Here is a 26,956-nt window from a genome sequence, read left to right as displayed (position 1 = left end):
ACGCATGACTGGCTGCAGGTTAAGCGAGTCAACGAGTAAATGAGTCCGAATTACGTGGGCGTGTCAATGCCAGAGAAATGATCCTCTGCCCTGGCCGTGCCGCAGGAATTCCCTTTGCTTCGAGGATTATGCAAAGCGCCAATCGCTTTCGGCAAAGTACCGATCACCGATTTCCCAGTTATTTGGACTCCGTTTGTGTCCGTCTGTCTCCATTTTCGGATTACCATACCACCGGTCGCGGTATACTAATTGGAACATTTATATTAGCCATTCGAAGAAAATGAATATAAAAACATCGTGTCTCTGAGTTGGTTAGACCCGTTCCCGTGTCCTTGAGAGATTAAACGAATCGTCGGACAAACTGTAACGTATCTCCGCGTTGAATCGCAGTTGATCGCCAATTTACCAAAAACCCTATGAAAGACGAAGCCTTTCTTCATCGACCAATTTGCATCGCAAATTCTCTCGCAGCTAGAAGCGTGAATAAATCGGACAAGGAGAAGGGACGAGCAAGGTAATTTCACAACGGTGCAAATAAACGGGGGGTGGGTGGTCGCGTGACACGATTAATTATCTGCGAAGGATTGTTTGCTCTTCTTATCGTCCTCCGTTCGATAACGCGTGTATCCGACTCGATAATGTCGGCTCGACATCGTTTTATTTTCCAACGATGTCATTCTCGTTTCGGCCGGACCCGCGGACAATAAGCGAAATTACGTTGATGTACCGGTTGGATATCGGTTGAGTTATTGGTGTATCGGCTATATCGAGAAAATTGGCGGTGGTCATCATCGCCATTATGAATTCTTTATTTGGATGTTGCGGCGCTTGAATTACAGGGCGGTGTGGGCTACCTTGCTTACTGCTTCATACGTGGACTCGTCGATACCAGCGACGGCTACGAACCGACAACGCCACGTTTCGTTCGAACCAGCGCGCGATTCGTTCTAAATCGAATCGCCACCGTTGTTCCGTTCGAACGAATACGATCCTTCATTACACGTCCATCGTCGTCTTTTATCGATCCGTCGAACATCTACGTCGATGAATAATCGACACTTATCAACGACCAGATACGCAGTGAATTCGCGGAGAATATAAACGACGCGAGCTTTTCCAAACGCCGAATAAATCTCCTATTCCAAGCAGATTCGAAGCGCATGCGTGCATACTTGGAAAAGTAGTAATCAGATTTCTTCGCCTTTTCCTTCTCCCTTGCCCTTTCCTTCTTTCACCGATTCTTCTCGCTTTCCTAGTTTTTGCCGCGTTTTACGTAACCGCATCGCGAAAGTCTATATTGCGGGGAGAACGTCTCGAAGCGGTATCGTCGTTGCACACGAGGCGAGCCAAGCGAAACGTGTAATCAGCGTGTATATGCTCATCGCGAGTAATCACACCTCTAATAGACATCCTAGATTCAGCCTCGATTAATCGATCAACGACGGCGGTAACGACGCGTGTTTTATATCGAGATAATGACGACAGGCTAATGACGGGCTCATTAACGAGACTCGATATAAAATGGTTCCGTTTAGCATCAGATATTCCGCTAACAGGAAGTAGGTCGGTAATACGCGCTTCGGGTATCTTGTCGTATATCTCTCTTGTTTGGGCAGAGACGGGGAAGAGACGACCGAGGTAAAGAGGGGAGGAAAGAGAGAGAGAGAGAGAGAGAGAGCCGTCGCCAATGTCTGATTAGCTCTTCTATTTACGAGGCAGAAGCTAACGGCGCGACATGCGAATCGCCATTAAAAGCAGACTGTGCATTAAAAACTCGATCGTTTGTTCACGGCTGTCGACCTTCTCACGCATCGTGTTCGATAACGTGACAGTTTTCACGATCCATTCGCGTTTCATTAATATTTTCAGAATCTTTGACGAGAAAACGAGATACGTGACTTTTCATACATAAACTTTGAACGTAACTTCGTACTTAACTTTCACACTTAAACTTTTCATGCTTGAACGAATCTCGTAGAAAAAGTTTATTTTTCAAAGTCGCGATATTGCCTTTAGGTTTGGAATTATAATCCAATGAATGCATATAACTTGGTTTGGAATTTTGCAAGTTTCCGTGTAAACGAAGTTTGGCTCGGTTATGACGAGTACCAGACTTTCCGCGAACGAATTCGGATCGCGAAATGACTTACTTCATCTTAATAAATTACTGCTTCGAGTAAACCCTGTGAATAACATCAAAAAGATTCTCGGAAGGGCCGCGTGTATCGCGCTATTTCCGGACAATAATTCTCATCCTCGTGTGGCCCTTTCAAAGCGTCGAATGTCTCTGCGAAACTTTCTACGGTGTACTCGTCGTATTAACTCGTAGCAGTAACTCGCAATTGTACCTAACGTGATCCCACTGGACGATTTCTAAAGTTGTTCGATCGTTTCGTCCACCGTCTTTCTTGGTAGTCGCTTTGCATATTGTCTCGTTTTGCGGACAACGAGTTGACGTAAATCGTCCATCTGATGGTCTGTTTCGCCTCGGAGGACTTACCCTTCTGCTGTTTTTCTATCGCATTCGGAGAGCTAATCGGATCGGTTTAAGGGAGAGCGATGGGACCAGGAACAGGGCACAATTATTCCTCGCCTTTATTTTAAATGTCTTCGTTTATTTCGACTCACTATACACGCTACTAAGATTCCGTTCACACACACGCACTCTCTGCTTCCCTTTCACGCGTCTATCACCTCGCAGACCATCAAGCGCGATACGGATTTACATCTTACGCGATCATAAAGCTCACTAATTAAACTGTTGACCAGGTATATTGCAGTATCCCATCTATCGTTTATAAATCTCTTTCCATTTATTTATTTATCTATTTATTTATATTCGTTTGTCCTGTTGTCTCCCTTTTCGTTTATTCTAATCATGCTCGACAAATCTATCTCGTTTATGCGTAATATTATCGGAGGGGGAGGGCGGGGAGAGGGATGAACGATGTATATATAATATATATAGCTTATGTACAACGACGAGCACTTCACGACTGAACGGCTCTCTTTTATAATTTATACGCTATAATAATTACTTAATAACTTACGTAAATCGCCGATGCTTCCTCCGGATTTCTTTTGGCTTTTTTTTTTTTTTATTCACCACGATTATCTTCTTTCGCTTTTCCGCAAATAAATACAATATGGTACAGGTGTCCGCAGAACGGTCGCAGCAATTCGTCCTAGATATTCGTTAAAGGAAATGTGACATTCGTTCGACGTTTCGTACAGGATACGTACTTTACTCTCTTTCGTGTAACGTGGATTACACTTTGCTTGCGCGCCTCCCTTCTAACCCTTTGCGATAAGAATCCACGTAAAACACCCGATGAAATAGGGTGGTCCGATCGCGACTGTAACACGAAAAACATCGTCCGGTTTCATCGACGGGTTCTCGACGGGGCTTGGCTGTGAATATTTGGCAGTCTTTAATTTACAAAACATTTTACAGCGATCGACGAGTCGCTACCTCCGAAAGGGTCGTCCATTCGGTGTCCCCATCTTGACACGTCGACACGATCGTTTTGGACCGGGTCACCAACGACGCCTATTATCCGTCTTGTCAGACCGTTGCAGACTTTTGCAGACTCTATTCAGTCTTTGTACATCTTCACGACGAAGAAACGTCGCGGACGACCTTATCTCCGCGTATAAATCCCATTTCTTCCAACAATATCCAACAATATCTTCCTATACAATCTCGCCGAAACGGCTTCGTCTTCGTCCGTTCTCCGCGATACGTTGCCGAAGAAGACGCTTTCTTTGTACTATGCCTTGTCCTTCCGTCCCTACGCATCGATTACGATACACCCGAAAGACACGCTGTCGCGACGATCACGGTCGATCCATACGATGATCTCGATCGACTCCGTATTTTCCTCGTGCTCTCTCCTACCAAGTAGATACTAAACTGCGAGAGTCCTACTCGTAACCCTGTCGAGTCGATGCACGTAGAAAAGAAGATCCGACTCGACCTTCGCGTAGCCTCCCACAGGTCGCGTTAGGCAAACACAGGGAACGTTTCCAACGATCGATCGATTATCTTTCTCGATTACTCTCGGCAGACGCGGCTGCCTTGGCGAGCCTCTAGTTGCGAGAAATCGCGGTTTTTCCTCAACGACGAGCATCGAGGCGTCTCGTTCCCTACGACTTCTCGTCCATACTGCTCGGCAGAGGTCGTTTCTTCAAGATCCCAAGATCCTGCACGTTCTCCAAGAACGTCTTGTGATGTTGCGCGACCAGCAGCGGGTTCACCGTCTGCACGTCCTTCTTCAGTTCCTCCATGTCCCTCTTCAACTTCGCCCGTCTGTTCTGGAACCACGTGATTACCTGAGCGTTGCTCAAACCCAACTGCGTGGCGATCTCGTCTCTGTCGGCCGGGCTCAAGTACTTCTGGTACAGGAATCGTTTCTCCAACTCGAAGATCTGCTGATTGGTGAACGCCGTTCGACTCTTGCGCTTCTTCTTCGGCTGCTGCCGGTTGTTGAACAGGTTTAGGTGGTTCGCTTGCTCTGCAACAAATACGGTTCGACAGATGGTTAGACGAGACGTGTTCGTTGTCGCAACGGGTTCGACGCGTTCGTCGCGTTAATAGAATCGATTCCCGTTGATAAGAGTTTCAAGTACCAACGAGTTGTGATTACGTGTCACGTGATCGTTCCCACGTTTCTCGTCCGGCGGCTCAAGGTAAAGAAACGTGATTGCGGAAACGTGTGCGCGGAGAAATAAGGTAGAACCAATCGATTCGAGGCATGCGTGACTTCTTGTCGGCGAATCCCATCGAATCGAGGACGTTAATGATTTCTATTCCATATCGTTAGCAACAGATGTGGGTAGTCATCGCGTCGACTACGATCAAAAAATTCTTTCGCCTAATAGAAAATATCGAGTTAGAAACATCGAACGAGTCTCTTCGACCGTACGACACGTACGCGTACAGTAATCGTTTCCAACGCTTCGAAAGGTCTGAAATTTCGCGTTTTAAGATGCACGAATTCGGAGTGTTGGAAACGGAACATCCCGGTATACGAAGCCACCCAGCACAAAAGAAATACGTCCTGAAATTCGAGGGTCGATTCTTTCTAGTCCTCTTTCTAATATCGAAATTTCTTAATCTCCGAACGAGACGGCTAGAGGAGAAATGCAAAACGAATCGGACATGGTCGGGCGTGTTTGAATGCCCGGCACCTAGAACAGGGTCCCTTCTGCCGCACGGCGTTGCTCCACTCAGCTTCCACGGCCACAAATCAGATGCATTTTCGTGCGGTGGTAGGGATCTCTCCATAAAAATCGTATTACCTATTCGTCACGGTGTTCAGAGGACGGGATTCCAGCGGAGCTTCTCGTCCACCGGATGTTGGAATTTTCGTTGCTTTCGGCCGTGGTACCCTCGACGAAACGATCCCAATTTGACGGACGCGGACGATACAAACCGAAATGCGCGGTTAATACGATAATTGTTCGAGCGTTCGAGCTATAGAGTTGCTTTCAGAATTACAGAGATTCGCTATCGATATTTCTGCCGTAGCCTTTCTCTCGTATCTACCGTTTCGAAATTGGCGTCGATTTAGAAACGGAAAATCGAGAATCCATCCGCGGCTGACTTCATCGTCGGGCAAACGCCGTTTGTAAGCGTCGCGATACCGCCGACGGTCAACGTCCACATGCCATCCACTTTGAATCGAGCTGTACTTTCCTAAACGATAAAGTCGTTTGAACAGTTCATCGCGCGCTCGTTTTTAGCGACACGCTCGCAATTTTTTCCATCCATTTCGGCGATCCCTCAAGGAGGGTACACAGGAAGCCGAACGCGGCGGGAAACGGTGGCGAGATTAGCGACGGCCGTTTTCGCGATGGCGTTAGCCATTAGGAAATAATCGAACCGAGCGACGAAAAAGAGAGGCGGCCGATGAGTCGTGGACAAGGTAGCCGCGGAGTCTCTACAGGATCAAAGAACGCCGCCATCGGTCACACCTGCGCAACCCGACCGTACAGTCCAGCTTGAAAACTACCTCGCCGATCAGCGATCGGCCTTGCTTCGTAAGCGTTCGCCTCAAGGATGCAACCTTCCGTCATTCTTTCGCCGTCGTTTCAAACGCGTCATATCTTCACCCCTTAACTCTCGTGCATTGATTTCTCGGCCGATCGAACAAATTTTCCTAAGCAGAGAAAATTCTGTATCTAATCGTTCGTCTGTCGATTTATCGACGCGACGAATTACGTTAACAAATCGGTGATCCATCGGAGGCGTATTTTGTTTTCGAGGAGAAGATTTTAACAGAACTGTCTCTGATTCGTTTAATCCAAAGTAATTGGAAAATCGGCGTCGCGAATAAATCGCGTCTCGAAACGAAAGATACGTTTCGCGAAACGTGTAATTCGAACGAACGAACGTTGACAACCGGCCGAGGAAGCGGACGGTATATTCCGCTTCAGAACGCGGTTTCGATCCTTTAATTGTAAATTACCGAGTTAATGGCGTCGGCTCTCACGGCTCTCGATCGCCACGCGTTCGCGATTCGGTCGAGCATCTCTGTGGACTTTCGCCGCCACGTATCCGCGCCGAGTTATCGGCACCTATCGACCAAGATAATATCTATTACGATGTCTATTACCGACGGAAACTGCTTTCGTAACGGTTCCCCTCCAAGCGCGCAAGAAGAAGCGCTTTTCTATCCGCTTTTCTCGGTTTTATCCGCGCTTGTTTTTCCTCCGGCACGGTGGACACGTTCGACTACTTTTCTAAACCACACCCGGAAACTACTTAATTACCAGTAGGATAGCAGAGCGTTTAGCGTTCACCGAAAGTGTTATTACATCGCCGTAAAGCATGCAGATTCACCGTTTTAATGCCTCCGGTGATCGAGTCCGTTTCTTGCGCCCTCTTTTTTTCCTTCTTTTTTATTGCTCAGAGAACTCTTCCCTTACAATCCAAGGAATTGTCTAATTGTAAGCGTCTAACGCGCTGGCTCGCTACAAGTGGCAGTGCTAATTACGCTCGTACCAGCTCGTTTACCTCGAAAATTACATCGTCTCGCCGCTACTTTATCATCTGACGGCTGTTTAAGGAGAAGCTGCCGCAAAAATGCTCCGCATCCATCGTAAAGATTAACGTTTTGCCTCGGTTTACGAGTCGCTTCTTGTCGTTGTCGTTGTCGTCGTCGTTTTCCATTTAGAAGCAATCTTTTTTTCTTCTATTCTACCCTCGCTTCGTTTTCCCCTTTCTCGGTATCCGCCATCCGAACGTGACGTACGCGAGCACGGTTTTTCTTTTCGGGTGCGCCGCGTTTCGAGCGAGAAAAGTACACGATAATTTTGTCGTCCCGTCGTCCTGCACTTTGTCTGTTGCGCGGGGCTCGAATCTCTCGAAGCAGAATCCAGAAATACAACGATGGCAGGCGATGGTCGAGGAAAGAGAAGCGACGGAGAAGCGACGGAGAAGCAACGGAGAAGCGACGGAGAACGGAAGAAACGAGAGAGCTCGCAGAGATATTAGTTTCTGCGGTTGACTCGCCGCGGAGATTTAATTCGTTTGATGTTCACGAATTCGCCGCTTCGTCCTTTCGCAATGCTTCTCTTTCTCTGCGTCTTGCCGTTATTGTTGTTGCCGTTGCTGCTGCTGTTGCTGCTGCTTCTCCACGATTCGCCTCGTCTCCCCGTCCCGTATATTTTCTCACCTTTCTTTGTCATTACGTGGTACTTTGTATTTCGTCAGCACCCTCTTCTCGCTTCTGCATCATCCCTCTTTACAGGGAGCTAAAGACAGAATCTTGCGCGGACTCGTACTCCACTCCTTCGATCGTGTCAGCGATGATATGCATTGCGCGTATTCTATACATTTGTATTTTTACCGATTACGCTCTGTTTCTTAATCTATTCGATTCTAATTCGATAGCGCGAGTTCAAATTCCGAGAATTGTAATTCATTTCGTGGAATGCCGTAATTTATAATTTCGTTTCGTCGCCTATCAGGACCATAAGAAAAGGAGCAAAAGAAGCGGCGTTGGCTGATAAGAAAAGGATCGACGAGGCGTCGGGCGACCCTCGTCGCTTCCGATACCGTCGATCACAGAAAAAGGAGAAGACGATCGGACCACCTGCCGCACTCTCTAGCTAGGTGGACCACAGGTGGCCAGCAACGGTCGTTCGATTAACACGGTGACTGTGCCGAAATCGCGCTTCATTACGAGACCTGTTATCCCTGTCCATTCTCCCTTGTTTCTCCGAAACGGGCGAAACGAGCGAAACGAGCGAAAGGGGCGATGGATCGTCGACGGTCTTTCGTAAAAGAGGCAAGAGGAGAAGGGAAAAATGGAAAAACGAGGAATGGAAAAACTATTCGAAAGACGCGAGGACCGTAGACGTTACGGGCGTCGATTCGAAGTTGCAAAGCGGTCGTGCGTCATTAACTTCCAAGTTTCCTCCTTGGTCGGTATCTCTCCGTCGATTACAACCGCGAATATATTAAAAGCAGCGGCGTCATTCGTCTCGCGTCCCGTCCGCCATTAATAAGCTATCAACGTAAATTTTATTTTAACGCGTTAATCCGCAGACGTACGACGGCCCTTCAAGCGGAAGTCATCGCGTTGGCACTCGATGCCGCGGTGGCAGCCGAGTTTCCGCACGCCAATTGGCGTGTCCGTTCGCTGTTGATACCGTGCCGATAGAGTACGAGCGATGAAGATAGCCTACCTGTACAGGGAGCAGTTGGAATTTCACCTTTGGATCCGTTCCTTTTTTCCTTTTTTTTTTTTTTCAACTACTGACGTTTTTTGTCACATGTTCAGGCGTCTCGTGTGCTTAACCGCCTCGTGCGCCGCGTTCCACCGGCAACGGGATGTACGATCGATACTGTCGGTGGCCTGTGTCAGAGGTCGATTCGCGCGTGCTGCCGTAAATTTCGTGACTTTTTATGGGCCGCTGAACGACCGCGAAATGAAACGACGGTGACGCGTGACGAGCCGAAGACCGACAACCGATGCCTCGTTTTTTTATTTTCCCGTGGTTCGCGCGAGAATTTGAATTTCACGAAGACGAAAGAAAATCGAGCAATGTCGGGAAAAACTACGTTGCCATTGTAAAAGTAAAATTATCATAGAATAGATTTCGAATCGTAAGAAAGTTTTATTACGGCAGAACGGTGCGTGGGTTAATGAAATTAGCGGACTGAGAAACGAAATTATAAATCGCGCGTTAATTACGGTGTAGAAACCAGCCTGCCTTAACGAACAGCACGCATAAAAAGTTGGATAATAAATGTCAGCAGTGAACCCTGATGCAATCACCGAAGGATATCTTGCGATCGGTACATATATCCGAACGAACGTGGCCTCGTGAAAACGCGTCTGGTTAACAGGGACGAAAGCGTTCGGCGGCCATTTTGGTTCCGCTCCAACAGGAACCGCTCGAGTAGAATAGGCATCGAAGCTAAGAGACGATTTTCAAACGATCGGCCACAGATCCAATAAATTATTCGCTAACGGTTTCTCGTTAACTGACTTTTGATACGGTCAAACCGTGAACACGGTTCCCTCGCTTAAGAAAATTCGATCGATCCGCTCGATCATCCTACTAATAATTTCTCCGAATGCCGCTTATCGATCAGCACGTTTCGTTGTTGAAAGTACGCAGCAGAGGAGATGGAATGAGAAACGGAAACCGGGTAATCTGACGGGTAATCCGAAGGGTAATCCGAAGAAAATACGAAAGATTGCGCGGATTATCGAGATCGTTCTGAACGAAGTCCGGAGCATGTTTAGGAAAGTAGCTTTTGATTTCCACCAGAGAGTTTCGGAAGAACGAAGAAACAACTCGCGACCAACGTCCACTAACGAGCGTGTATCATCGTTCCGTGTGGGACGATACGCGTGAAACGCTTTCTCGCTCCTTGTACTCGAACGAACGAGCGTTGTTACGTTTCCGTCTGTTCAGCGTTCGACGAAAGATCCTCGCGATATTCGGCCGCGTAAAAATTATTACGTTTTTCGGCTATACGCGCAAGAACATTAATACTAACCGCGTTTTCCTCTATCCCTCTGTGTGTCTCTCTCTCTCTGGCTAATACTTACAGCGAAAGAGAATCTGTTTCTTCGCTCTTTATAAAATACATAGTAATCTATGTTGATTTTGAAACGTCGTAATCTCGTCGGCTGAGAATTCGTTCTTGCTCGAATGCCTGTAACGCGTTTCTATCGCGTTCGTTAACTAGAAAAAGAAGAGAATATCGAACGAAGGGAGCTTCGTGAACCGTTCGACGTGTAGTTATTCGAGATACTAACGTATATACGAGCTGGGCGGTTAAGAGCGATCACAAAGAAAGTAGAAGCGTGTATAATGCGGAATTATCGAGTGGCAGACAGGTATGCTGGAAGAACGACCTGCCTGCAAGCCCATCGACGTGATTTTTGGAGCGAGACGAAAAACTAGCCGACCGGTTAGCGGCATGAATCGCGAGACAAGAGGAACAGGGTATAAAAAGAGCAAGGGAAACAGCCTACGGATCCGATAATAACCGATGCGTTGCTCCATCGAACGAGGCTACTTCCACGATCTCATAAATTTATTGTATCGTGATAAGTGGAAAATTCGAAGGTATCTTAATCGATCATTAACCGATTTATCCGCTGGATCCCTGTCACGGCATCGCCGACCGTTCTCTAGATAAGACCATTCAACCTTTTATTCCTGTTGCGTGTTTACGGTTGTACGGTATATATATCGCGTGGAAGAAAAGTACAATTTCGAGCCTGAACATAGGTATTCCAAATTTGAGATCCTAAAACTCCAATACCTTTCGATATCACCAAGTATTAAGATCAAAGTTGCATCGTCGCGAGATCGATCGAAACAACGCGATCGATTCAGAGTTGGCGAGAAAGGCGAAAAGCGGCCACCACCCCCGTCGACTGTTCGATGCCCAACCCCGACCCTGTGTACCATCGGCGGCGAGGGAAACGTTTCGCGAGTGTCCTATAAATAAGACAGAGGCTGTCCGGTGACGGGCTAACATCCGAGGCATCGCCGGTATCAAAATACTCGTTAGAAAAGCTCGCCGGTGGCACGCGTCGCCGCTTCCCCGAATATTTTGCTAATAGGTCGTTCGCTCGTGACTCGAGAGGACGCCACGAAGGATATACGTAAAGGGGACACGTAAAAAGAGGCGGGACAGCGACACCGTGGAGCAATTTGGATGTGTCTTCCGTCGGTCGACGGTCATTTGTCTCCCAGCGGCAACCATGCGCGTCCTTTCTCGTTCTCGTTCTCTCTCTTCTCTCCTCTCCTCTCCTCTCCTCTCCTCTCCTCTCCTCTCCTCTTTGCTCCTCTTCTCTCCTCTCCTCTCTTTATTCTCTTTCTCTCGCTTCTCCAGCTCTACCGCGATTCTCCGTCTGTCGACCGTGTTTCCCGTCTTTTTCCATCTCTCGAGCTGCCGGCAACTTCCTTCCCTCCCCCGGCTAACCCGAGGGGCTTTGCCCACATGTCAACGATATATTTTCTGCCGGCCCACAAATCGTTTAGCGGGTAATTTTGAAATTGGAACACTTATTTAGTCGTTTAGGCCCAAGGGCAGAACCGCAGAACACCGTCGGAGATTTATCGTTTGATTTTTCGCCGGTTTATAAATGCCATTTTCTTCCTCGCTCCCTTTTCCTTTCTCTTTCCTTCGTGCCGTTTCTTGTTTCGAGATTCGCTTCACGCTTACGCCCCGTGTCTTTGAAGTTGACGAAACGAATCGTCGGTTTGCCGATGATGTAGTACGAGAACGTCGCTTCTTTCGTTCGTAGATTCTGGTAATTTCTGGGTAAATTGAATGAGTTCGCGGTAAAAATACTTTCCTCGGTGTGATGCAAATTGACACGTCAAACGAGTTATTCCGTGCCAGCTGACTCCGTTCGATTTATCGACCCCGACACCTCACCTACATCCTCCGGTTCATCAATATTCATCGTTCCTTCCCCTGTCGGATTAACGGACGGGGGATTCGCAACATCTTTGTGATTTACCGCGTTACTTTTGCCCCTGTTCCGCCTTAAAATTTATCACTCGCAGCCTTTTCTTCGAACGAATCGCAAAATCGGTGGCTAGACGAGCAAACACCGATTCTTTTCGTCGGCTGATTTCCCAATAGGAGATTTAATCAGCCAGAGACCGTTCCAATTTCGATAGCGGCAGAGGGAAAATGGCCAACGTCGAATCGATCGCAGGCGATACGACGCGAACAAGCAAAGAGAGATAGGGGGAAAAAAAGAGAGCGGGCAAAGAGAGCGAAAGGCGGAGCAGGAAATAAGTATGGCCGCCATTTTGGGTAAGATTTGTCTTCATTAGGACTTCCTGCGGCGCCGTTAACGTCCCACCTGGTGTTACAAGGTGTTGAACCACTCGAAGCAGTGATATTAGCGACTGATGAAACGATATTGCTCCTGATGGGTGGTCCCTCTTCACGGAGCCGTTGATGAAGACGCCAACAGTTGGCTCTCCTTCGTCTTCTTCGTAGCCGGGCTTACGACCTGCCTGAACCGACTTATTTGCCCCCGCCATCCTAGCTTTAGCCGCCGTGTCGTGCAGAATAGATATGTTTTCGTCGCGCGTGCCTCGTGCTAGCCCTTCTCGTACGCCAACCTTTTGCCGATCGTTTAAACTCGTTTTCCCGGTAGCGTTTTCGCGACTTTCCAATCGATTCGTACTCCGATAAAACCGCCAATCTTCGAATTTGAGCGAAAGTTTGCGCGAAAGTGCACGCGACGCTGCTCCGAAGGCGGAATGCCGAAACGAACGCGCGTCGTCGCTGCTTGCTCTGCTTAATAACCTCGAGCAACCAATTAATTTTAGACGGTCGAGATCCAGCAACCGAGGACGCGCTATCTCGTCCATTCACCGTCGCGAGAAACGGCGAAACGAAACCCGATTCTCGTCTCTAATTAAATCGTATTACCAAGCCTATGAATGAATAACGCTTACGGTAAAGAGCGTTCGTCGACGAGAGACACGATGTTTAGAGGGGGTTGGCCTCGCTCGACATAATTCTTCGAACGCGTCGCGCCCGATGCAAGTAGCAACGTAACGTTCCACACCGAGACATCTCTTTCTCGTCTCTTGAAATAACAGACGTTTCAAGAGCCGTTTGGCCGCGGTGCGATGATCCTATTAAAACGGACTTCTTTCTCAGATCTCCATCTTGCTCCATCTTGCTCCGTCTTGCTTCATCCTCGTGACGAGCGTCGCACGTTCACCCTCTCTCTCCTCGCCGTTTCTATTTCCGGCGCCAGTCCCCTTTCGCCCGCTTTTACCGGCTTTCAAATCGTCCCGAGACAGTCGCTCGATTCACGTGCCGCTGATTAGCGTAATTATCACAGGCATTCCTCCTACCGTTGGGCTCTCGATTCTACGTCACGTGAAAATTGACGCACTTTCGTCTCAACTGCAATTTCTTGATCGAACGCGCTCTATCCCGGTCTTGTAACACTCGCAGAGTCTCCTATCGTACGTTATATCCCCAGTATACTACGACGTAATCCGCCGGTTTTTGCTGTACGACTCAACGTTAATCTTCATCGGGCTGGAAATTCGCACGGAAAACAAGCGAGAATGCAGAGGCTACCTCGTTTACGCGAGTTCAACTATCGGTCCGGCGATCACCGGCGCAAGAAGCGAACGCTTTCTACGCAACGGTAAACACAGGATCGCCGGAAGCAGAAAAGCAAGAGCCAGTCACAGACCGTGTTTTTCATTGGCGTATTTAAAATGCGCGCTCGTCCGCACCTCGTCGAGGGACGCTCGTCTCGTCGCGGCTACTGACAGGACGTCGTCTCCCGGTCATTAGTTACGGCGTCGTCACTTCTGCAATTAGAAGCCACTAAGCATTTTTTCTCTCTTCCCTTCGCGCGGTCTGCACGCGTATCCGTGTGTGCGTAAACACGCGTGCGCCTTCCGAGCGCGAGCGCGTTTACGAGCTTGCTCCTGGCGAGCGAGTCAACACGCCGGCACCGCGTTCCCAAGAGGATCCTCCCGCGACAATGCGTCGCGTCGTAGGTAGCGCGTTAACGTAGCTACCGTAGGTACTCGTGTTCGAAAACGTTCCCATTAAACGACGGGAAACAACCCTGAGACGGACAAGTTTCGCCTTTCGCGACCGGACCAAAAGTAGATCGCGTTCCTTTCCCCCTCCCTCTTTTCGTTTTTCGCGTTATTTCAGTTATTCGGCACGAACGGTACAAAGTAAAATTTGAACTACGAATGTCTCGAACGCCTCCTTTTCGATATCTACAAATTTTCTCGTTGTTCCCGATTCTCTAAGACATTGTTACGGAATAAAACATTAACTTCTACTTCTCGACGGCGCGAGCTCTTAATTCTAGAATAAACGATCCTTAGCATATAGGAGCTGGTAATTTCTATGCTTATCCTACAATTTCCACTCTGTACGCGTCTCCGATATCTCGGTGAATCGGCTCTTACCATGTAGCGTCTGGGTGTTAATTAACACGAGTTAAACGATCCGTGTCAGCGGCTGCAGCAGCGTCGTTGACAGACAGACTGAACGATTTCCGTATCTCTCAGCGGTGGGGAAAATCGCGTCAACGTACGAGCGCGATTACAAGGCGCAACCTCGTTTTCACCGGACTCGTTCAACCCCGGAAGCTGGCCACGATTCCCCCGAGTCCAATATCCAGCCGGAGGTTCGACAGTTTACACGGTATTGAGTAACAACGCTCGTAGGGCAACGCTCCTTCTTGGAAAACAATTTCTGTCGTCAGGGTTGCGTTCCAACGGTTCTACGAACGTAGGCTTCGCGGTCGCCTCGTGAGGATAGCCCCACGCTTTCGCCCGTATAAATCAGCGCTCGTCGTGACCGTCGAGATTTCTTGGGAAAGCTGCATCCCTAGAGCTTGCTCGTTCCTTTCGAGGGCAACGAGAAGACCAGAGGACAACAACGTTTCCTTCTCGAAAAAAAAAAAAAGAAAAAACCAGCAGCATCTTCCGGGTGATCGGAATTAACCGATAGATCGGATCAGCCTGGTTTCTCGAGTCGTCCGGAGAGAGAACAGTTTTGTTATTATTTATTCGGCCGGTGGTGGTTCTTGACACGTACCAACTAGCTAGAAGGGGCACGATACGGCAACTGGCGATCGCTGGAAACGGCAGCAGGGGCGAAAAGTGGCGTGATGCGTACCGAAGGGCGGTGGCTATCGACTAGACAAATGATAGAGCGGTGTTTTCGATAAACTACAAACAACCACAGACCAGCCTAGACAGCGTGCACGAGTATGAAATAATTCCCCTCTCGATTGATATGTTAATTACACGCAACAATCAACCCAGAAAATTAATACTCCGATCGTTCCCTACAATCGATCCCCGACCCCTTCCTAGACGCGTTTCCCAACACTTTTCTCGCCGTAGTAATTACCGCGATTCCTCTATCAACGCTTTGAAATCGATCGTTTTCCCTATCCGGTGTAGCTGTCTCGGCTGTTTCTACACCGGATTCGCTTGCATCGAGCAAACGTTTCCAATACAATTTTCAACGCGTTCGAAGATCGACGAGGAAAGTGTTTTCAACTAAAAATTTTTCTCGATCGCGTAGACGTCGTCGTTTAGATGGAACCAGAGAGATCGCGCAAGATTCACGCGAGAGAGAAACGGGGAAGAAAGAAAAGTAGGAAAAGACGAGCAAAAAATATACGCCTGACAACTATGTAATTATCGTTTGGAATATTGCCACGCGGCAACCGATCGTCGCTCGAGACCCTGGTTTTGCCTAATGGAATGACGAATTAAAAGCGCGATCGAATCCGGCGAATTAGCCTGGCGGTCGGTGTAATTAACAAGGGGCTCTCTCTCGCGCTCCTCCATTTGCCCTCGTTAACGTGTCGTTGGCCGTAAATCCGTTCGAATCAGCTACTGTTAATTTCCTCCGTACCGTACAAACCGAACGTTCCCGTTCCTTCGATTCTCGAAACTTTCAAAGTTAAATTATGATCCAACGTTCGATTAAGGCGACGTCGTATCAAGCAACACCGTCGAATTACCGCGATTGTAATCGCGTTCCATTGGAAATCCAACCTGTCTTTGCCCCGTTCCTTCTCGCGGACGAGCTCGAAGATAAAGGAAAAGTCGAATCGTCGTTACAAGGTAGAAAGTGCGGCCGACGCTCGTCGATTTTTAATGGGCCTTCCGAGAAGACGCCGCGCCGCAGCGAATCGGTACAGCCAATCACCGTGAAACGATCGACCGACACGGCTCGCGACTAGCCATCTAGTAATATATACGCGCTCACGACGCGAGAGAACATCGTCGATAATAGTTACGACAGCGGTTGAAAGTCGCGTTAGTCAGCCGCAGCCAGAAAAACCAGATCGATTTCGCTGAGTTACGAGTTTGTTAGTCGGGCTGGCCGGTTATATCGCTCGATCGATCTCGCGACCATTCAATATCGCATCGGAGATCCAATGAAATCGGTATGATTCGAACGCGACGAATCTCGACCTCGTCGCGTCGTTCGTTCTGATTTTAATGGATGGCACTGCCATCGATGGATGTCCTTCGAGATTAAGGAACAACGCATCCACCGACGGGACGCGAACGATTCGCAAACGAACTGCTAAATCCGCCTCGCGGCCGTTTCTCCTCTCTTTTCTCTCCAAATCGATCGAATGCAAATCGAAGGATAGCGCGATACGCCAACGAAAGCATGCGGGAGTGGCAGTGAAAGGATCAAAGTGTCTCGAAGAGATTTCCCGGCATAATCCACTCGTCGGAGCTACGTTGAACTACGCACGATACTCGATAGTCGATAGTTTGACGCAGTTATATTAATAACATCGGGCACCTCAGCGGTCTGTCGATCTAAGAAAAGCTGTAACGGACAAATGATTCTATTTAATGACTCGCGCTATTAACGCACCTGCGGGGATTAAATCGCCAAATAAAAACTGCTTTTTGCTCGGGACGAGCGTTAGTCACGAGAAGGAAAAAAAAGAAAAAGAAGAAAAAAAAGGAAGGTGAAAAGAAGGAAAAAGGAAAAAGATTTCATCGGAGAGGATCAATCAATTACGGATTTGTACCACTCAATAACGCGTCTTTTATCTTGGCGATTGTGCGTGAATAAAATTATCGATAAGTACTCCGATGATTAATCGACGGTATTATTGTTAATTACCATTCTAATGAGTGATTGATCGAGGGAACGACACCTGCGATTAGTTACACATCGAACAATTAATTACAGGGACAGAGAGAGAGAGAGAGAGAGAGAGAGAGAGCGAGCGGGGGTGAGGCGGAGACGACACTCGTAGCTGAGTTTCGCCGGAGTCATTCCATCGTCAATTTTTATTAAGAAACAATGAGATTGTTTCGTCGATTCGCGATTCTTTCGTTTCGATGATCGCTTAACCGTCGGTTCCTTCTTTCACCGGGCCACCGGTTCTTTCTCTCTCGACGGGCGGTAAGTAAACGATGAAAAAGAGGACAATAAACGAGAATAGAATGAAAACGCGAAGCGTCTACGGAACGGATCGTCGATGATCCGATTCTATGAGATCCGATCCGGCACCGGTTCGACACGCTTCGTTGATGGAAAGGAAAACAAGACAATAGAACACGGTCTTTGATCAGCTTCTTAATTTCCCGTCCGAATCGATTGTCGTGAATCGCTCCTTTGCCTCTTTGTCCGAAAAGACCGAACCTATACCCCTTACCCACCCTTCCACCCCTGCCGAATTAATTCGCATTGTAAAAACAGTTGCGGATCGAAGGGTTCTTCTCGCGAGCGGACCATGCAAAAAATCGCGCGGAAACTTTTCAAGATCGCCGCCTTTTGGCGCGATTGGGGCACTCGAGGCGAGTACAGTTCGCGTAGATTTGAAGGAGCAGACGGCAGAAAGGTATCGCGAATATATTCGAAACGCGTAAAAATAACGATATCCTCTTACGAGAATGAAATTACTATTGGCGAAGCAAGAAAATTTAGCACAACGTTGACATTTGGTTCGTTTTAGCGTTAACGTTTTAGCTTTAACATCGCTGCTACGGACGATTCTAACACGATATCACTGACAACAAGTAGACGTTACGTCCTTTGGACGAAACATCCTTCGTTCGTACTTGCCTAGTCTTGCGACAATTCCGACTCGAGCAACGATACCCTGAAACCGGCAATAAAGAGAAATCGCGAGGTCCGCGGAGAAGGGAGGAACAGTGGAAGAGAGGCGAAAAGACAGGTTCCAGTTCCTCCTGTAAGCTGCCTCCTTCGTTCTCGGCCGATCCGCCATTTAGTTTAGTCGTTGTTCCGTATAAGGCAGCGATCGACGATGAACGACAACCGACTAAGCCTAATTAACAGCCATCTAGTATCGCCTCGTGTAAATTCACCCGGTGGCTATTAGCGACGATACTTTCCAACCTCTTCTCCAATCGAGAAAACAACCATTGGAATATCGCAAGGCTCGGTGCATCGCGGCTGCAAATTACTAGAAATACGTTTACGTTGGTTGACCGAGTCTTCTAGCGAAGCGTTTAACCGGAATAGCGGCCGGTTAACCGTGGCAAAGCTATGGGCAAAGGTACGGGCAAAGGTACGGGCAAAGACATGGTCAAAGGCAGCTGTGTCAACGGACGTTAAACGAATTCGATCTTAACGCGTTTATTCTTTCGATCGGTATTTGAGAAGGGTGCGAGATTCTGCTTCCACAAACACGTCTAATCCTTTAGGGTATAAAAAGATCCATGTTTTCTCACTAAATAGCGGCTAATTAGATCGCTTGATACGAAGCGAAAAATAGAAACACAATGGCGGCTGTTCACCGGAGCACGATGTTGTCACGGGTTGTAATTAAGCGCCGCGGCTTTGTAAAACTCGCGCGGTGGCTTTGTATAGTAGTTATCATCGATATCGATCTTCCCGTGGGTGGCGCTTATTGCCATGGTGTCGCGAAGAGTTATTAAATACACGCGGTACGACAACCGATATTAAATCGTCAATGCGACGCGTGATTTATGGCGTCGCGTGAGAAACCACCGCCAATACGCCAGTGCTGGAAACAGAGGATAAATCTGTCATGTTCTATTGTTGGAAATTGCCAATGAGAAGTGCCGGATAGAAGAGATCGCAAAGAACGGCTAATGAATAATTAATTATCCAGACACTTGTCGTTTTTCTGAGAGCCAGACGTGAAAATCGATCGTGTTCGCGCCGAAATATAGCCGAACGCCGATTCGAACAGCATCGAATACGTCGATCCAAAGACCCCGTTAGAAAATATCCTTCGTATTAGCGATGACATTTATCCCGAAAGACGAGCATTTCCACGGCGAAAAGATCGGTCTTTCGTAGGCGTTTCGCAACGCGGTCTCTTCTAGGTCCAGTCGTCATTAGACGTAATTGGTGGGATCGATCGATCAATTGCACGCGGACAAGTTGGCGCGATAGCTGGCAGAGCCAAGTGCATCTCAACTTCGTCCACTTCGTCGATATTATACGTGGACCCTCGTCGAGCGAGGAGAAACGAACGAGCCCCTGTGCGATTCGTTCCAAAGGTCGCGCGCGCCTGCGGCTGCTGGAAAATCTAGTCGAAACGATCCTGTCGACGATCGTTGCGCAACGGGCCGCGTAATTGGAAGCATCTCCGTCGATCGATCAGGGTAATCGCGAGATGGAACGTGCCGGTGCACCGTGTCAAACGTCGCCACCTGTACGCGTAGCTAAGCCGATTGCGTTTTCACCCAAGCTTTCCTTCGCTTTTCGATCGAGTCGTTCGCTCGTGAGAGTCGGCCGCGGCTAATCGCGCAGATGTTTACAGGCAAATCGATATAGGTGCCTAGGATCACGAGTTTGTTGAAGACTCGTGTGCCAAGCAGATGTCGCGGTAGGTGTTCTTGGCTGCTTCTTCGCAAGTTTTCCATTAGGCGAGCTGCGAGGTGTGGTTTACAACGACGCTAGAGTCGTTCGCCATCTGCAACGGAAAAACAATCTCCGCGCGTTTCCAAGCTTTGATCGTTCTGACTGTGAACTCTGCTCGCCTCTTACATTATCTTCGGATCGATACCGTTCTTCGACTTGACATAGACTTGGCGTTTCTTTGCCATTCCTTTCGCGCAATCTTATTTCTCCGACTCCAACGATAGAATAAACATCGCGTGCGAAACCTGTCATCAGTTTCCGATAGATCGGATAGAGAATTACGAATCGCCGAGTCTGCGAATCGTTTTCATATGGTTACTACGTATTTAGCGAGCAAAGTATCGGTAAAGGTTAACATTAGAAGGGGAAGGTTCCCTCGCATGTTTTCCGCTGTCGTAGTACACGAGTTTCGATAGGTCGCGTTATATACGAGATACGTAGAATTTGCGAATACGGCTGTCTTTACATCCAATAACGGCGACAAGGGGACTCTCTGTCCGATGAACGCTTGGCGAAGCTTATTAAGAATTCCGCGATTGAGCGTCATCTATTATTTCAAGCGCGAGTGGTAAAACGGAGAAATAACCGGGTATACTGTAGCTAAAATGACAGGACGTAGGTCGGTTGATACGCTGTACGGTGCATCAATTGCCCCTTTTTTAAACAATGGGAAAGCGAGACTCGGATCGCTGGCGAAAACTAGCACCGCTGCGCTTTAGGAAACTTTTTCTCCTGTTTCCGATGAAACCGACGACCGATTAGAAGGATCGTTCGGCGAGCAAAGAAACGATCGACTAGCGTGGTTTATCGAGCCAGAGAGAAACGACTCTGGGACGGTGTTAGTGGCGCGGGTGTCGGAAGAATAAAAGCGGAGACTACTACGTTCGAAACTATTGTCCGGAACGATGTTTGCCTTTAAGTAATGGGCCATAAAAGTACGCAAATCGAGCGTGCCACAGGAAACAAAAACGTCAGACATTTTAACGCGTTGCAATCTCACGAACCGACGATGTTTCGCCGATACACTCCATGGTGTATATCCACGACTAAACAGCTTTCGAAAAGCCAGCGTCGTATACGCTGGTAGCAACAAGATTTCTCGAGCACATCGCCCTACCTCGAGGAATCGATTCGCTCGTGGCGCGTTTTTTCCAACGACAAAAAGCTCCGGATCTTATTGTACAGTTTGCGCGAGCAGTAGCGAGAAAGTAACGATATACGCGACCTTTCGCGGCGTGCGTCAATTATTGGCACGCAATACTCTCTGTAGGGCAAAGTATTTTTCCATTAAGCCTCGTACGGTACAAGCTGTTCGTCCAAGATCGCGTTTTGACGTTTCTCTTTCCTCTCCCTCTCTCTCTCTCTCTCTCTCTCGCTCTATAGTGATTTAAACGTTTTGATAAATCACGCTTCGAACTACGTTCCCTGTACGGTAGTTGCCGACCGATCAATTCCAACGCCCGTCGGCCATTTTTCGTCCATGGTCGATCAACACCGGTAGCGTTGTAATTAAAATCCATCCTTCCAGAGAAGAAACGGCGAATAATCGGAAAAACATGGATCGATCGGTGTGTCGAAACGATTTTGGCGCAACTCTATTCCGCGCGTAATAGAGTATAACGCTTAGGTAGGTACTTCCATATCATTAAACCGCCGTGTTCATTCACACGGAGACCGAAAAAATCTGTAGCCAAGAAGAATCGACTAATGGACATTAGCAGGTGTTTATTTCCAAGAGAGTGAACGCGTTCTAGCTCGTCATGCAGCAGGCGCGCGTGTCTAATTTACATGGAATGTAGTCGAAAGGTTCGAGAGTCGTCGTTTACTGCCGCTCGGGCTACTTTTATTGGCCACCTTTCTTATTTCCTCTCTTTTTTTAATTGTTTCTTTTTTCTCCCCCGTATCTCGGCCTAGAGTTTCGCTCGAGCTTCTGTGGAAGACGAAAATATTTTCTCTGCGGGACCAGCGCCGACCTACAAATCTCTCGTCGTGTCGGGATACTCGCGCGAACAACTTCATTCCTTCGAGCTTCCGTGGAATGCGAGCCGAAACGTTTGTTGCCGGTGGCCATTCGGCGGAACTGCGAAATCTATGAGTGTGCATGCACGCGTTCTCCTCGTTTACCCTTTGAACTCTTGCAAGATGAGGGTTGCCCGATGATCTATCGCGAGGTCATTACGACCGTTGCTCCGTTGTCGGGGAACGGCCGACTCTAGATCCCGACTACCGACAATACGAAACGTGTTTCTCGGTTATGAAGCACTTTACCGGCGTAAAATTCAAATCTAAATTCACATTTAAATTCAAATTCGAGCTTTCAGATTCGAGCGGTTTCAAATGGGGGTTTATTAGCGAAACTCTGGCCCTTAATCGTCCAATTACGAACGAAAATGCTAATTGCAACAAGTAAAAACGCGTGTCGAGCGTGGTAACGGACGTTTGCCGATTCGTCTGGCTTTTTCTTCGGTCCTGTTCCGCCAGGACGTTTTTCTTTTCCGTGACGTTCCCTACCAACGATAACGTCCGGCGCGCGAGTATTCATAAAGCGGCACGAGTAATTAAGTAATGACTGCAAGAGGATTGGAGCGCGGCTAACACGCGGGTCGCTTCGCGGACCGATGACACCGGCGACGCGGTGATAAAAGATTTTCTTGTCCCGCGCGTGAATTACGATGCAACGCGGCCCCCGCTGCTTTTCCCCGACTTTGCTCGTTCCTAATTACCGCGCCTCCACTAACGATACTCGCGTGTTCCACCGCATCACCCTCCTTCTCGCTCCTGTTTTCTCTCGCGTTTGTCCCCGTTCTCGCGGATAACGCTCGTCGATGCACGCTTCGATCGTTGCCACACGAGAACCGCGCCACCTTCCACGAGTTTTGTATAACCTCGTATAACGCGTAAACGCAGGCACGGATATCGTTGGAAAATGGAAAAGATCTAACGGATGATTACGAGAGTTTCTTTCAAAATTTCGTTGGCTTTTAATTCGTCTGCCGCGAAACTCGATTTCCACGCGTATACACGGTAAACCTGCTAACCGTCGTAGTCGATGCTGGTTCTCCGTAACTCCTTTTCCTCTCTCTTTTATCCTCCTTTATCTTTGTGTGAAATTTCTGACGTTAACCGATACTTATCTCAGAGAGGAGAAGAAAAAACGCAAACGGTGGCAAGATAGAAAAGATGCACCGTGTGCGAAGGGAACGAAAGGGAACGAAAGGGAACGGAAGGGAACGAATACTTTGGGATCGGTGCGATGATCGATTAAGGAACCCGATGCTTTATTTGCATCATTGACGTCTAAATTGGACGCATGAATGGAGGTCGCCCGCGGCGAACAGGCTAGCGGCATGGCACCGTGTTCAAGCTCACGGAGCAACAGCCGTAGACCAGAGGCCGAGATAAGTCATCAAACAAGCCGCCCGCGCGGCTATCTGCTCGTGATTCGAAGCAGAGGCCTGGTTCGTCCCCGAGACACTTCTGCTTATCGGTCGAAGCACGAAAATGGCCGCTCCTGGTACCGAAACAGCGTTCGAGCGATCGCTAATCTGTCATCGGGACGTGTTCCAACTAACAATTTCCTCGGGGTACTCGAAAATTCCAAATTGAAACTAACGCTCCCACTTTTCGATAGAAACGTCCTCTCAGGAACGTATTACGTGCTACGTCTATCAAGGAAAACCAGGATACGTTGCGCGCTTAACAATGAAAAGTCCGCGTACGGCGTCTCACCAACGCCGCAATGTTTAACCGCTTATGTAAAAGGCGCGTTTCGCAGCATTAGTTAGCAGTTAGGTAGAAACTTCTCGAACCTAACTCTGCTCCGTCGTGCTCGGCGCGTTTCCATTTTGATTATAAACGAAACGACGCAAAAACAGTTGGACTATTGTGAAAAAGTCAAGGCTCGAGTTCAAGGTATCGACGACGCCGATGACGCCGATGACGCCGATGACGCGAATCGAGCCTCGATTCGTTCTATCGTTTCACAGTCTATCCGCCCTAGTCGTTTTCTCGCTCGACCAACAGATTGAGCGGGCTTAATCGGCCGTGAAAAGAGCAAATCGTTTCGCGCGATTATCCGCCACATTGTCTCTGTCTGGTCCCCTCTCGCCATCTCCCTTTTAGTCGGTTTCCTCGAGCATCCCCTCCGATCCACGGTGTCGTTCGCTATTTATCCGGCTCTCCGCTTCCAACCCCTGTATCCAGCCGCGAGAAGCACCAACCACCGTGTTTCACCGGGGTTGCGACGTTAATCGTTTCGCGCTGAAAGGTGTAACCGATTCGTAACGGCCGTAAGATCCACGAGAGCGGCACGGTAAATTCGAAAAGCCGGCTGAATACTCTCGCTGGAGCGAAGGGTGCGATGTATCGGCGAGGGTGTCGTTTAATTATTCTCAGAGAACCCGACAATTTTCCGTTTTACCGACTCTGTGCAACGAATCTCGATAGACACGGAGCAAACTAACTAACAGCGAGGAACGTTAGGAAAATATCTCTCTTCGACGATATCCGCGAGTCTGCGACAAAGCGACGGTTTCGTCGGAGATCGTTTCGCTAACCTTTCCACGGTAAGAACGAATCTCTTTCCATCTCTCGGAGAAAACGCTCGTTCGACTCTGCGCGAACGAAAGAGCGTACGGACGAATCTGTGTATGAACGATCGCGCACAGTGTACGTACTTCTTTAAACGCGTAGAACCGCTTTGGTCGACGCGGAAACCAGCGGAGGTCGCGGTGTCCCGTCACAGCGAAGTTTAATTATCTTCCAGGAATTTAGTAATTTTCCGTTTTACCGTGCATCCAGTCGCGCGTTGTTTCTCAGTTTCAAACGATATCGTTCGCCTCGTTGTATCGCGGCCCACGTCTGCCGACGTACCGCGTAGATTTCAATTTGCGCTTTAGGAGATGTTGCGAGGACGAATAAAAACGAGCCGTAAAAAGAAAGGGAAGAAGAGGAAAAAAATGAAGGCTGAAGAAGGGCGGAGGGCAAGGGGGAAAAAACTTCCTCCCCAGAAGATTCCAGATAACGGTACAAACAAGCGTTTTAAACGCCCAAGGGCGCCATTTAATTATTCCACAGGAATTCAGCAATTTCCCGTTTTATCGCAGCGCGGTATCGCTCTCGACGTTCACGGAGGGTTTCTTCGAGAAAACAGGAAACGGCCAGCGGCATTTTCGCTCGAACCTATCGGGATGATCGGAACAGGAGAGGAGCGACGTTTATTCCTCGCGACCATCGAGTCCCGTATAGAGCGCCCCGAAAAGTGGTTTTTCCAGCGACGTAACACAATAGCCTGGCTCTTGCCCGCGTGAAATAAATGGACCGATTTACGAGCCCCTACCGGCAGAGTTCGCTTAATAAAATCTCAGCTATGTCGATACATTTTCCTCGAGCATTCGACCAACCTCCCGTACAAAGAGGTTATCGCTCGAGATGGCTATTGGATATCGGGAGGATCGGTTAACGTGCAGCGTGTAAACCTGATTCTTTTTTATCGCGAGGATATGGCGAGTGTGGTACGATCGCGGAGAGCTTTGCGGTGGATGCAACGCGTGTTTGAAATTCGACAAATGGTTCAAGTATAATACGGGCCAAGCCGATCGTATTACAAAAGGTTATCGAAGTTGAACGTCGTAGCGAAACGCGAAATTAATTTTAATGTCGCGTCGTACGCCGTGAACTTTTCGCGGTATGCATCGAGCACGTGACGAGCGACGTTCAAGAACAGTCGCGCGCATAGAGAAGGTACCGTCAATAAATAGTACCTACGCCGCGAAAAAGCTATACAGAACTATTTCCGAGTGTTTTTACGACATCTCTTGTGTAGAGAAAAACTTGTGTACACACGTCGATCTTCCGTGTATTCCATTTCGTTCCGTGGAAAAGTGCGAGGATATAACACAACCTTCATTGCCACCGAATGCATAACACCGATCGGCCTTGTTCGCGTTTTGCCACAACTTCGGGTTATGTATTTACAATGAAAAGAGACAACTATGCCCTCTTTTCAACATTGTACGATCTCATTATCCATAGAAAACGTAATCTTCGCTTCAACCTTATTGCAAACTTTCCGCTCGACTCTTTATTTAACCGATCATTGTCTCGGAAAAGACAAAGATAAAATATTCAGTAGCTCGCAAATACAAAGTTCAAATGTTTGCTCTTGCGCGATAACTCTCGTTTAAAAGGAAAACCACGATCGTCTTTTTAAAAATTTCAAATATTTGCTCTTCCATTCACTCGGCTCGTACGCAACGCAAATCACCGATGACAAAGAAGAGCAAAATAGAAAAGAAACAAGCGAAAGAAACGGCGAAGAAATTTTTCGGAAAAGCGAGTAGAATCGCGTATAAGCTTTCTGCTCGTTCGCGTTAGTCGCGCTATCGCCCAATGACCGCGGCGTATTCACCCCGAAACGACGTGCCTTCCTCTTTCCCTCTCTTTGGCCGCTCCTTTCCCCATTCCCCGACTCGACTCGTCTATCGCTCGGTACACGCCAAAAGCCAACCTTCACCCCGCTGGCGATCAACCATTTGTCACCAGGCCGCTGGATTTCCCATTTTCCGGCCGATTTCCCCGCGACGACATCGGTACCAACCCCTTGTCGCCGCCATCGTCACCTCTGCGCGTTCTCCCTTCGACGTGCCTCGTGTCTTCCCTCTTTGTCCCTCGAATCGTCCGGTAACGCCTCCGCCCTTGGTACCGCGCGGATTTTCGGGATCGAGGCGACGCGACGCGACGCGACCGACACGATAGAACGAGACACGGTGTAGCCTATTTCGCTGACATTCGCCGCTACTAACGCGACAACGCCGGCGTTATTCACGACCCTCCGTGCTCCCGGCCAGAAGCTCATTTTCGCGGTACGCCTCCGATCTTCCAGCCCTACGCTCGGGGCTGGATCGTTAGTTTTCCACGCCAGCGACATTGTCATTGTCACTGTCGACGAATCGATACGGGCGAGCCGTACGTACGGATACCGACCAACGAGCTTCGCTTCACGCTTCTCGCTCCTGCGAGTCGATGGTTTTTTAAATCGCTAGTTTATCATCGTTTTCA

The 26,956-nt window shown here is 48.5% G+C and overlaps 1 protein-coding gene across 1 annotated transcript in view; it reads right to left on the bottom strand.

The window, feature by feature from the left end:
* Positions 1 to 4,125: 4,125 nt before the first annotated feature.
* The window catches only part of LOC117210894 (homeobox protein Hox-B1-like), a 41,980-nt gene continuing 19,149 nt past the window's right edge, over positions 4,126 to 26,956 (bottom strand). Inside the window, exon 2 of the mRNA XM_033454318.1 lies at positions 4,126 to 4,514. Coding sequence (XP_033310209.1) covers positions 4,147 to 4,514 — 368 coding nt within the window. The 3' untranslated portion in view covers positions 4,126 to 4,146. The remainder of the gene's footprint in view (positions 4,515 to 26,956) is intronic.

The sequence above is a fragment of the Bombus bifarius genome, unplaced genomic scaffold (assembly GCF_011952205.1).
Source record: "Bombus bifarius isolate JDL3187 unplaced genomic scaffold, Bbif_JDL3187 scf7180000008213, whole genome shotgun sequence".
In the NCBI taxonomy this organism is placed as follows: Eukaryota; Metazoa; Arthropoda; class Insecta; order Hymenoptera; family Apidae; genus Bombus; species Bombus bifarius.
Note: the sequence above shows the minus strand (reverse complement) of the source record. Positions and strands in the feature narration are given on the sequence as shown.